The sequence below is a fragment of the Sitophilus oryzae genome, unplaced genomic scaffold (genome assembly GCF_002938485.1).
Source record: "Sitophilus oryzae breed Bouriz unplaced genomic scaffold, Soryzae_2.0 scaffold_800_pilon_pilon, whole genome shotgun sequence".
NCBI classification, from domain to species: Eukaryota; Metazoa; Arthropoda; class Insecta; order Coleoptera; family Curculionidae; genus Sitophilus; species Sitophilus oryzae.
This window is the reverse complement of record NW_022147418.1, coordinates 13,625-27,269: the sequence shown is the minus strand read 5'-3', so window position 1 is coordinate 27,269 and position 13,645 is coordinate 13,625. Positions and strand designations below refer to the sequence as shown.

The window sequence follows — 13,645 nt, the reverse complement described above, 5'->3', positions numbered from 1 at the left end:
CACTAAGAATACCAAACTAAGACTGCTGAACTCGCTTGTTTTCCCGATTGCTACGTATGGGGCGGAAACATGGACGCTGAAGAAAAGCGATACCAGGCGAATAGATGCTTTTGAAATGTGGGCATATGACGTCTGCTACGTATACCTTGGACAGCCCATCGTATGAATGAGTCAGTTCTCCAAGAACTAAACTAACAACTCAGCCTCTCAAAAAAAATAAACTGATGTTTTCTGACATATATTGGTCACATTGCTAGAAGAACGGACTTACTGCAGCTGCTAATAGTCGAGGGAAAGCGACCACGAGGAAGATCACACAAGAGATGGGTTGATCAAACTAAAGACCTAATCGGCCAAGGCCTTCATGAAACCGTCAGCATGGCTCAAAACAGAGCGGACTGGCACAATACGATAAAAACCGCTACAGGAACATCATAGTCACTAATCCCTCTTCAGGGAAACGGACCAAAGAGAGAGGTTAGGTTAGTTAATACATTTATATACAGTTTGTTAAAAAAAAATCATGAAAATAGAAAAATAAAAAAAATATAACACTTTAAACTTGACCATCAAAATTTTCCGTTGCACACTTTCAAAAAATTAATCCAAACCTGATTTTTCTCCAACTCTTGTACCAACATCTCCAACTGAGATTGTAACCGCTCTTTTTCCGTGTTACAGTTCTTAACATCTCCTTGAGACTTCTCCAACTCTTTTCTTAACCTTTGCAGCTCTTTCTCGTCTGCTGCAGGTGGTTGTATACCCCTTTCTCTTTGGTACTGAGCCATCTGGTTAAGTTGCTGTTGAAGCTGCTTTTCCATAACCTGTAATATGGTTTATTTTATGTAATATTGATGTACAGGCTTTGTGCATTACGGTTGATTTCAACAAATTCCGACCGCGGCGCCTCAAGAAATCAGAAATTATCAGTGTTCACGCCACCCTCATGTTGATCAGAAGTGTCTAGTCCTAGCAGTCAACTATTAAGCTTGACCAATCAGGTTGGTTAGCGTGGTTATTTGGAGTGTGTTAATTCATTTGTGTTTGTCAAAAACTCTAACGTGATTGGTCGGGCTTAAGAGTTGCCTGCTAGGGCTAGACACAAGTTGTTGATCGCATTAAAATAATATTGAAATCGTGGTTTGGTCATAATATTTAAGTATTTTAGTTTTTTGCTAGTGCAGTTATTGAAACTATAAAACACTCAGGTACGAGGTTTGTGTGATGTAACGCTGTTTTGGGTATTAATAAATAAGCGAAAAAGAATTCGAACTAGACGCACCGTCGTGTTGTGTTGTGACAATTTCAAATGTTTATAAAATTGACGAAAAAAATGTTAAAGGACAGCTAAAAGGACAGCTTAAAGGACAGCGTAATTAGGGCGTTGTTGGGCGCAATAACAAATAACTCAACTTTCCCGGATATTCAACTCTTCCGAAACAACATTTCATAGCTTCATAGTTTCTCACAGCCACCCATTTGATCCAAAGCAAAAATCGATTCCAGCAGTTCGACGAAACAAGTGAGTAAACAAAGTGCTCGTTACATAATTAAAAAATTAAATACATATACTCATATAAAACATAATTTGCAATATTAATGGTATACTTTTTTTAATCAACTAGTGATTAAATGTTTTATGAACATCTAAAATTATAATTATGTGCCTTGAAAAAAATTCGTTATAGCCGAAATAGCCCCAATTATACCCCACTAGCAAAACCGGTGATTAAAATTATGCTCGCCACCGTAGTTGAACTCATCTGAAAAGTTTTTTTAACTGGAATAATAAATTATAATACAAATTAGGCCTTTTGAAGATATCAAAATATTTACTTTTTTATTTTTATTTTTAGAATTTTCACAAATTATACTTCCTAACACTTTTAGAACAATTAAATAATAACTTTTTCGTATACTCGCTATTTAAACCCGTGTATTTACATAGAGAGCGAATATCGTACATAACTAGTATATGCATATAGGTACTAGTTATGTACTCATATATATTTTTTTTTCTTTTCTTGGGTATGGTCTATATAGACTGGTGGTAGCAAGGCGGCTGCGGCTTCAAGAATAAAGTGCCTGAGAAAGCCTACCATGATGAGGCGAAACGTCGCATAATAAAAAAAAAGTTTCCATTTTCAATTAATAAAAAAAAACCTCATACCCAAGAAAGGAAAAAAAAAATATATATGGATATAATACTAAAGGTTTAAGAAAAGAAAAAAATAAACTCTAGTTATGTACGATATTCTCTGATTATTACTATGATATTAATTAATTGGTTTTGAAGAAATCGAAGATTACTCTAAAATAGTACTAATAGTACTTTAAAATATTAGAAGTTAGATTTTTAACAGAGAAAGTGTAGTCAGTGGACCTAAAAGTATGATTAAATTTAATTTTATTGCAATTTAATTTACCATATTTCTGCTATTAGTCCAAAACATAGTCCAAAACGTCAAATATACTAAGTGACATTGAAAATAGAACACCCACTAAAAATTGTTTAATTTTAATAATCTTTTGTACATGAATGTAGGTTGACAAAAGGCGTAAATGATCAAAATTTGGAATGAAAATATTAGCTCGTTACCTTGTCCTTGTTAATAATGTGTTGGACCACCTATACATTAGTTGAGCCGTCTGGGTATGGAACTAATCAGATGATTTATGTCTTCTTGCGGTATTTCATACCATGCTAACTGTATCTCATGCCGAAAAGCTTCTAGTGTCTGAGGTGGATGCGGTAAGTTTGTCAGTCACCTACCCATGATATTCCATACATGTTCAATTGAAGAGAGATCTGGAGATCTTGGTGGCCAGGGTAGGAAATTAACTTGGGCATTATGTAAGTGGTTCACAGTTAATCTAGCAACATGGGGACGGGCATTATCTTGTTGAAATATAGGATCGTGGAGCGTTCGTAATTATGGTAAGAGATGAGCTTCCACAATTTCCTCAATATAGCGTTGGGCTGTCATATTACCTCGAACAAATACTAGAGATAACCTGCTACCATATGCGATTGCTCCCCAAACCATAACTCCTACAACTTGGTTTACGTGCCTCTCCATGAAAAACTGTGGATTCTGCCTTTCTCCGCGGTATCTTATCACACGCACCCGACCGTCGTGCATTCCCAAACAGAATCGCGACTCATCACTAAAAACGATAGCATTCCATTCTGCGCCCCATTCTTGTCGGGCTCTGCACCACTCTAGACGTTGTCGTCGATATTCAGGGGTCAATGATAAAACCCAATGAGGCCGAAAAGAAAACAGCCCAAAAGACCGTATTCGTCGGTAAACAGTTCGCATCTTGATGAGTCTTCCGTGTTCCGTAAACCATTGGTTAGCAATTGCTCGGGAAGTGGCCGAAAGGTCTCTGACAGCTAATTGCCTTAAACGGCGATCTTGACCCTCAGTGGTTAATCTTAGACGCCCTGTACCTCTGGCAGGATGTTCACGGTGTTGTTGAAAGTAAACTCTACAACAATTGGCAACAGTGCAAACACTTCTATAGACCCTATCAGCAATCTCTCGAAATGACAATCCTGCCTCCCGCAAACCTACAATCCGACCCCTATCAAAATCACTGGGTTGTCTAAAATTGGCACGTCTATATATTCTAGGCATTATAATAAACTCAGAAAAACACCTGAAACTACTCTGTAGCAGAATAAGTAACAATGTCACTTAGTATATTTAGTCAGTTTGCACAAGTGAAGAACAACTAAAAGTTCTATCTTAATTCAATTAAAAGGACCTACATAATCCAGCACAATATTCTTTTTATTGATATATATTTTTTTAAATTTAATTACCTGAATCCTTTTCTGCAGATCCTGAGCTGTCTTCTCAGCCTGGTCTGCTCTTTTCGTTTCCTGCTCGATAACGTTTCTCCATTGCTCCAATTCGGAATCACCTCTAGCTCCAGACTCATGCAATAACTTCTCAGCCTTCTCAGCTCTTTGCTTGTGAGTATCCCTCTCTTTCTGAGCTTGTTGTAGCTGCTGTTGTAACTTGGCAATTTCCCTATCCCTGTTCTCCAAAACTTCCTTCGCTCCTTTCTCCACATCTTGCGACATCTTTTTCTGTTCGTTTTTCAATCTGGCCACTTCTTGTTTGTGCTTCTCCAACTCTGCCTCGCTGTGGTTCAGTTCTTGCTGGAAGTTCATCAGCATGTCCTGGGATTTTTCTAATTGGATTACGAGTTGGTCTCGTTCCATGGTTAGCTGTTTGATGTCTGCATCGTATTTGATAATTTGTTTTTCTATAGATTCACCTGTAGAATTAAAAGAACGTATTAAAATAATGAGTCATCGAAACAGAAAGATAATGAAAAAAGATAGAAAAAACATACATAAAAGTAAGTGAGTCATTGCTGGTATGAAAGTAAAAGAACTTGTTGATACCTTTACGAAAAATGAGATTTATTCTTCCAACCTATCTATTGGTGTCAGAAAAAAACTGACACATGACAAGGATAAACTCTACGGAAAAACTACTGGAAATACTCGAAGCTAAAGAAAAAACACATAAGTTTATAAAACTTTCGATTGAAGAAGCTGAGAAACTAACCAATTTCATCAGAAATTATTTATAGCTGCGTACAAGCTTCATTGCTGATATCAACATCTACAGTAACAAATTAATATCCATAATTCCACCAATAATACCCATATTAAAATTGAGAAAGCTGTCATTAAAAATGTCAAAGATTTTATATCTCGGTACTTAGCGGAGCAGAAGTACGGAGATACCTCTGACTGCTCTACGAAGGACTTGCTTCGAGGAAGCAAAAGGAAGCAAAAGCGGAAACACCCGTCGAAAAAGACGAGACTAAAGGAACCAAGAAACAGCCTGGCGCATCTCCACCAGAGGGCAAGAGAAAGAAAGAGAGAAAGCGAGAACCTCTCACCTCTGCTTCAACAAGGAGAGAAAAAAGCCAGGATGGAAGGTCGTCCAACACCGAGAGGCAAGCAGCAGCTTTTCCGCTATTGCCGACAAGTGAAAATAGCGGTGCTACCAAAAGATTACCTAGAGGTTGCACTGACGGCACTCACGGATCTAAGGGCGATAGTGGACGAAGTAGTGGCGAGAGGATTGCAACCCAACGATCCACCCACAAAATATGGTTCAACTGCGTTTTCCGGAGATACACTTTCGGATGGGCGCGCTTCTCATAGATTGTGCATCTTAAGAATAGGCGGATTGATTGGTGGAAAATCTAAGCTTAAGAATAGATAGGGGTCGAGACAGGTCGCAGTGGAGGCAGAAAACATCCCAGAAGAGACGACCATTACGGTCTTTCTGTAGAAGAGCAAGGGGAGAGACACCACTTACATGCCTTATCCAGACTCTAATGGAAGGACATGGCGAATGGAGTTGGCGAGTCGTCAACTCGAGGGAGGAAGAAAAGTCAGAAGGAGGCCAAAGTCAGATCCTCATAATACGAATTGACCTCAAATACCACATACAATAACCATAGATTCGGGACAATACCCGTATCAGGTCTAAAGAGAGACCAAGTTAAAGAGGTGGAGAAAATGGAGACAGACCCTCCAGCCTCCACCTCACGAGTACCTCAGCCGGAGACAAGCTTCTCGACTGTGAAGGGCACGGAAGGCGAAACCCCAACCGTAGAAGGGTGTACCTCGAAGGAAGAACATCTCTTGTTAGAGGAGGATAGGAAATATCCTGTCCCCCCTACAACAGGAAAATCTTCATGTATGATCAACTGTATGATGTTGAGTTATAACTCAAGATAGGAAGACACAATATATATTTAGGATCGCGGTGATTAACCTCCCTCCTCCCACTTATTTTACATTCTACATCTCGGAATAAACACCAATAGCGGCGGTGAAAGCGCAGCAAACATTTGGTCAGTTGAAATCTGTATGGAACATGCATTAGCTCTCCACATAAACCACACTGAGACTTTTTAACTCCAAGGTTGAACCCGTATTGCAACTTTCATCAACCGTTGCTTGACAAAGATTCTTAAGATATTTTGGTCTGAAACTATTCTTTCTATATAATACAGACCTGCTTCATCATACTAACCAACCAGAGATGTATATAGAAGTTAAGAAAAGAAAATTGGGAGGGATAGGTCATACTCTGAGAAAGCCAATTGAGAACATACCAAGAAGCGACCTTGAATGGAACCCTGAAAGAAAAAGAAAACCTGTCCGTCCAGCAGAATCTTGGCCATAATCAGTACTTGAGGAATTTTAGAAAATCGATTTTTATATCGATCCTCGAACAAGGCAAACCATAAATAGAACCAGATGGGGACCATTTTCCGAGGTTTTTTCCACACACGAACAAGGCTTTTGTATCTCTGTAATTAAGATATAAAAAATAAAATATATGAGCTAAAAAGTATGTAGGTAACAAATTACAAAATAAGGCTATACAAAAAGAAGACATATTATATTCCTATTAGAAGTACAAATACGCAATTAATAAAATCGTAAATAGCAAAAATATAAAGATGAAGAATCTAATTTGCAATTTAACAACATTTAAATATTGGATAGGGGGGCAAAAAACAATTACGAATACTTTGATAATAAATTTGAACATTCAAAGCTAGAAGAATTTGAGAAGTTTTCTTTCTTACCTTGCCTTCCTTGTTTCTCCAACATCGACGCCATTTTATCTCTTTCTCTATTCGACTGTGCCAACTCCTGTTGCAACTTAATCAGCGTCTCCTGCGTCCGGTGATCTAGGGTCCTCCTCTGCGTGTCCATACCACTCCTAACTTGTTGCACCTCAGCCCTGAGAACGTCTCTCTCCTGCTCCAGCGTCTTCCAGTCCAATTTGTCTCTCTCCAAACGCTCATGCATCCTTGCAAGTTCCGTTGCCATTCTTTCAAACTCTATCTTGGTAGCCTCGTTGGTCTCGAGGGCTTTGGTAAGGTGGAGCTGCGATTTTTCAAGTTCCTGAGCGAGGCGACCTGCTTCTAATTCGGTAGCGTTCCTGGCCTGGAGAGCTTTTTCTAGTTTCTCTTTCAGTCTTTCGATTTCTAGGCGTTCATCGTTGCGGACCTTGTCAGCAGCAAGCGTTTGCCTTCGTTCAGTTTGAGCAACCTGAAAAATTATTATAAATATATTTTTTTGGTTTGAAGTACGATTGAAGAAGAAATGAAAGATCTTCTTCTAGTTTTCATATTTACTTGATAACACATACAATACAGTGGCGCCTCTCAAACGACGGTACCAAAATTTCATTTCGATATAAACAACCGTTCTCCTTGGAGCCTCCGCGTCGTATGAGGGACGCCACCCCGGATAAAAAGTATTTAATACCTCCATTCTCAGCTTCTCATTATCTTTCTCCAACTTCTCCGCCTGTGCCTTCAACTTCTCATACCTATCTCTGTACTTCTCTAATTCGATTATAGCCCTCTCCAATTCCATCCTCTGCTTCTCTTGCGTTGCCTGAGCCTTACCCAAATCTTGCCTGGCCAAATCCAGCTGCATGGCTGTTTCGTGAAGCTTCGTTTCCAATTGCTGATTGGTGGATAGATTTCTTTGCAGCTCGTCTTTGAGTCGTTCCATCTCGGCTGTGCGTTCCTTTTCTTGCTCGAAGCCGTACTTGCTGCAGTGCTCTCGACCAGGGCCAGTTCTTTACGGTTCTTGTCTAAATCTCCAAGGGTCTTGTCTAGCCTTTCTCGAAGGCGATCGACTTCAGCTCGAAGTCTGTCGTTTTCTTCTTTCGTTCGCACTTCATCTCGTTCATATCTAGAATTTTTTCAATATAGAGTAATTATCTTTATTTCATAGGGAGTTTTTATTAAATGTGACTTAATATATTTGAATAAGAATACTTATTTAATACCTGATTAAAATTATCGCACCACTATTTATTTTTTAAGAAAATTAAAAAAAATATATCAATTAAAACATTTATTTATCTTTGCTCGTACGAAAAACAGAACTGGACAAAAACAAAACTTTATTTGAATGTTTAAGGTCAAATTATTCTGAATTATTGAAATTCCTTATTTTGCATTTTTCCTTATATGTACCCAACGCACACAGTTTCAGTAGTACTTCGTATCGTAACCACCTGTAAATTCTCTCTATTAAATATGGATAGAACGTCACGTTATCTGACTGAAAATGAAACGGTCTAAGCAATAACTTTAGTTGGAGAATGTAAGCTACTGTTATGTGGCTGGCGTTTTAGGCGTGCATCACACAACGGTTATAAAAACTGCGCAGCGTTTTCGGGAGACCGGAACACAAGAAGACCAGGACAAGGATGACACAGAGCTACTTTTCAAAGAGATGAGAATTTTTTGCCCCCTCAATCTTCTACCCAAGCAGCATTTGGACGTCGGGACAACGTTGTGTCACGCGACCAAACGTCGGAGCGCAACGTCGGCACAACCTCGTACCAACCCTAGTCTGCACTAGTTTGGAGAATAATTTTTGGGTCGAAACGACGTTGGATACCGACGTTGGCTAGAAGCCTAATTTAGTACAAACTGCAACGTTGTTTAAAATCCTAATTCACAGAAATACAAAACTAATATGGCGTCTAAGTCGCGTTTTATCCTAAATTGGGATAATTATAGTAAAAAATATTATTTTTATGATTTAGTTAGAGACATATGTCAGATGGCAGTGAAGGAAAACAAAACAAAAGTATTTAAGTGTGGAGGATGTTTGAAGATCATAATTATTGAAACACTTTAACCAAGGCAAAAAAGTTAAACGCAAACAACTTTATTGATAAATGTATTGTTTCTACTTTGAAAAATACTAATGAGCCTTAAAATTAAAGAAGTTTTAAAAATTTTCTTGAATTTCTTTTTTTAGTAAAATGAGAATAATTTATTCGCAGTCGAAAAAATTGTTTCCGCGTGTTTTTTAGGGTCAAATATTTCAAAGTAATGTATTCAAAAAGCAGGATTTTAGTAACGAAACATTTTCTTATTTAACAACATGGCGGCTTTCACTTTGTTGTTTTGGAGATTAAGATGGAGTAGTTCGAGTAGTCGCATACTGGACTAATAAAGTCGCAGTTCGGCCTTAACAGGTAGTATACTAGTCGCAAGATTGCCTAATTTAGTCATCCTAGAGTCTAGCTTGTGCCGCCCTCTATAATCTAAATAAACGAGGGAGTGGATAAAATATCGGTAATATATGTCGATGTATATTTAAATTTAGTTTTATATGTACCTTTCTTATGTCCCATTTTAATTAAGTTTTTTTTTATAAAAACAAAAACAGCACTGAACTGTTTGACTGAACAGAACAATGAAGTGAAAATTTAAGATTTAAGGTTATGGTTCAATACAGTTGCAAAAAGGTAGTGACTCGACGTCCTACCAACGTAAGAATAAGGAAATCTAAGCAACGTTGGAATTAGTAAAACAGACGACGTTTGCATAACGTTGGAATAGGTCCTGAAACTGACGTCGGAAAACTCTATATTGTCCAACGTTGTAACTACGTTGTCCGAATCACCTAAAGATCACTTAAGCAAAAAAGGTTACAAGACAACGTTTATTCGACGTCGCAGAAACTTCTACTTTGCTGTAGTACTAGTCCAACGTCGGCACAACGTTATAAAAACGTTTAAATTTATTTTAATACCCAAGGTAGGGAGCTAACTATTTTTTGTAACTAATCCAATGTTGTGTTTAGTAAACATGTGGTCGCAAGTCGTAAAAATGCTACTTGGGTAGGAAACGGAACATCTACCAGCCCTAGCTTAAACGATTTGAATAGGGCAGCACGCCATGTCAATATTTCAGATCGTACAGTTAGAAGATGCCTTCATGAAGCGAATTTAAGTAACAGAAGGCTCGCAACTGGACCTCTCCTCACCAGACAACACCGTGTCAGTCGTTTAAGATTTGCAAGACGATTCTCGGGATGGGATGTAAATGACTATAGGCGCGTCTTGCTTACTGACGAGACGAGAATTGGATAACTAGACGGTCGTTCTAGAGTCTGGAGAAGAGACTGTGAACGATTTGCCCAAGCATGCATATCTCCAAGAGATCCATTTGCTGGAGAAAGTCTTATGTTTTGGGGAGCCTACACTGCCTGTACTATCTTAGGTAGTAAGATTTAGTGCCTTTACCTAGACCTACCCTTAATGCACGCAGATATGTGTTGGAGATCCTTGAAGAACATGGTATAATAGCCAACGATATACAAGAACTGCAAAGCATCATAGATTCCGTAGTCCACTATAGTGAGATGTTTGGACTGCATCTCAATGTCTCCAAGACCGAACTATTGGTCTTTTCTAAGCCTTCAATAAATGCACACAACAATCGAATAAGTGACCTCAATAAAGTATTTAGGAGCTAACACCAATAGTCAGTGCGATCCGAAAAGAGAAATATTTTCAAGAATTGAGCTAGCGAGAAAAATCTTTGTGAGTACGAAATCATTTTTTACAAGACGAGACCTCAGTGCGGAACTCAAAACTGGAATGGCCAGATGCTACGTCTTCTCTGTGTCACACATCCATATAGTAATATGGATGTGACAAGTGGACACTAAATTCACAGACCGAAAAAAGAATAGAAGCCTTCTAAATGTATGTGTACAGACGGTTGCTGCGAATCTCATGGGTACAAACTATCATCAACGATGAAGTACTCCAGCGCATGCAGAAACAAAAAGAGATAGGTACCGAACACCATCAAGGAAAGAAAAATGCGATACCTGGGTCATGTGATGAGAGGTGATAGATACGAAATACTGCGCCTCATAATGGAGGGTAAAGTACAAGAGAAAAGATCAGTAGGAAGATGCCAGAACTCATGGCTAAAAGATTTAAGGAGATGGTTTGAACGCTCGTCTGCGGAAATCTTCCGGGCTGCACTTTCCAGAGCCACAATTGCCATTTGGATCGCCAACCTTCGGCAGGAAAGGGCGTGATAAGAAGAAGAAGAACATAATGTACATAATGCATAATAATACTCGGCCTCACGTGACTTTGGATGTTATTCAATACCTTAATGACGTGGGAATTACCACTTTAGGCTGGCCCCCATACAGCCCTGACATGAATCCAATAGAACAAGTCTGGGACATGTTAAAAAGGCGTATTCGGCAAAGGAACCCTCCTCCCCGAATATTAGCTGCACTGGAACTGGCTGCGCGTGAGGACTGGGAAAATATTCCACAAGAAACTTTTCAAAAGCACGATATTAATAATGCATTATGGTTGTTATTGGGGATATTGTTTTATTTTTGTATTGAAGTTGTAATTCCTAAAAATTGATTTTTTTTCATAACAATGAATTTAGTTAGTTAAATTTCGATTTGTTGAATAGAATATGATTCTTTTTTGCTAATAAACAATGCACAGTTAACAATGTTTGTTACTCTATTTTTTCTTTATTTCTCCAAAAAAAATTTCTAAAAGACAAGTGGTGCGATAATTTTGTCCAGGAGTTTAAATCAAATATCGAGATGTTATCTTGAGGAAGAGAAGAGAAGAATTCGTAAATGTGGACAGGAACGAAGTGCTTGTGCCGACTGTTGTATACACTGGTCTTAATATAAATAACCTAACTTTAAATAAAAGTCCTAATATAAATAACCTAACCTTACTGTACAAAACTAAGATACCATACCATAAACAAGATGTTATCTTGAGGAAGAGAAGAGAAGAATTCGTAAATGTGGACAGGAATGAAGTGCTTGTGCCGACTGTTGTATACACTGGTCTTAATATAAATAACCTAACTTTAAATAAAAGTCCTAATATAAATAACCTAACCTTACTGTACAAAACTAAGATACCTAAAACCAGATCTAGACAGAAAAATGCTCGGTTGCAATAGTGTGGTATTAGGGTAAAATTTTATTTCTCAGTAAAACCCTTGCAACTGCAGAGATCGGCTTCCCTTAATGAGACTTACTCACGGTTAAAAAAAACACAAAATGCTACATACCTAGAATATCTATCTCTGCCCGGACCACCCGCTGTTTCTCTCAAATGGTCGTACTCGGCCACCACCTTCCTGAACTCGTTCTGCAGTTTTTCGTGTTTGTCCCGGTGTTTTTCCACTTCGATGGACAGCCTAGATATCTCCTCCTGAGCCTTGTCGTAGGCTGCCTGGGTTTTGGTGCATTGGGTCTGGGCTCGTTCGATTTCGTACTGCATTCGTTCGTTGTCGGCGAAGAGCTTTTCGCGTTCGCCTTGTAGTCTTCTGAGTTCGATTTGGGCTTTCTCGTATCTGTCTCTAACCTATAACAAATAATTTTAAGGGGTAACTTATTAGCTGAATAATGGTCAGTAATCCTCAACTATAAAAAATGGTGGATAAACTCACAAGGGCAGAATAGTCTAAAACAGAGTAGAGGTAATATACCACCCCTTGAGAATAATATATGATTGGTAAAAACATGTTTGTTAAGTTGGAAGCGAGTGTCTTTCCTTTTTATACATGATGTTATACAGGTGTCCCAGAAATAAGTGCAGATATTTTAAAGGGTGGCTCAGATCTTGTCAAAAGAAGGAAAGAGGGGTTCTTCACGAAGTCTTTCAGCTTATTCGACTCCCTGTGTTGCTAGATAGTCAAAAGAAGTATATATGCTATAATTAGTAAAATCTGAAATTCCTGGAATGCGTTGTTGTGTGTCGTTCGTATAAGATTTATTTGTGTGATTTTGTCCCGATATTCCATTAGTGAATTCCTATAAACATGTTGGTTTGGTTTGGTTTTCTTTTATGATCTCAGTATAATTGACACGTGATCGCAGACTTAGTAATATGGTGAATTATTTTATTAATTAAATTTACTTCTGAATAGATTATTATATTTATATTTATTTTTATATTATTAGATATTATTATTTTTTTTTTTTTTTTTTTTTTTTTTTTTTTTTTTTAAGAATAATTTTAAATTTTACCCTGTTTGATTCTCATTGAAAGGGTAGTACAAACTGAAAATAATATTTAAAAGATATTTCTTTTAGTGAAACTCCCTTCATGTGTATAGCAATGTTAAGGTTAATTTTAGAGTATCTGGAATTTGAGTTTCGATGTTCTCTATGGGCAACTCGGAAACTACTGGAGATTGAGAGTCAGTTCGGCTAGGGGAAAGAATTGCAGTTTTGTGGGGTCAAAAATATACGCCTTTCGGATTTTTGAAAAGGTTCATGGCTTACTAGATATTTCGAAAAAACAAATTTTGGCTATTTTAAAATTGTCCCTAATTCCATTATAATCTATTTTTGAACAAAAAGTGTTCAGATAAAAGTTGTAGATAATAATCACATTCTTAATGAGTTTGTGTTCTCCGATTTTTCTAAAGCCTGTCATTTTGACATATGATACAAACATATGTTTAAATTGGAAACCATAGTTGTACTTGACTTTATAAAAGCACTTAAAACTTTTCAGCGATATAAGCTATAATATGTTTCTTTCCTGAAATTACTGAGTTATATGCCAATTCTTATCTTTCTTGACTAATTTCCTTAGTTAGCCATGAAACAAGTTCAATCGTCGTTGCTCTCAGAAATATGAGTAATACACATTAATCTTTTGAATTAAAATAAACAAAAAAAAAAAAAAAAAAAAAATTTTTCAAATGAAGAGAAAAGCGTGTAGGATTATTGGTTCAACTTTTTTTGTAGTATGTGGCA

The 13,645-nt window shown here is 37.6% G+C and overlaps 1 protein-coding gene across 1 annotated transcript; it reads right to left on the bottom strand.

Moving 5' to 3' along the window:
* Window positions 1-611: 611 nt before the first annotated feature.
* On the bottom strand, window positions 612-12,242 carry LOC115888529 (centriolin-like; the record flags this gene model as incomplete). The annotated part of the gene is made up of 6 exons (XM_030908277.1): window positions 612-824; window positions 3,830-4,290; window positions 6,637-7,105; window positions 7,325-7,643; window positions 7,685-7,759; window positions 11,947-12,242. Coding segments are annotated over 6 exons (1,833 nt in total), but the record flags the coding sequence as incomplete, so codon positions are not given.
* Window positions 12,243-13,645: the final 1,403 nt, after the last annotated feature.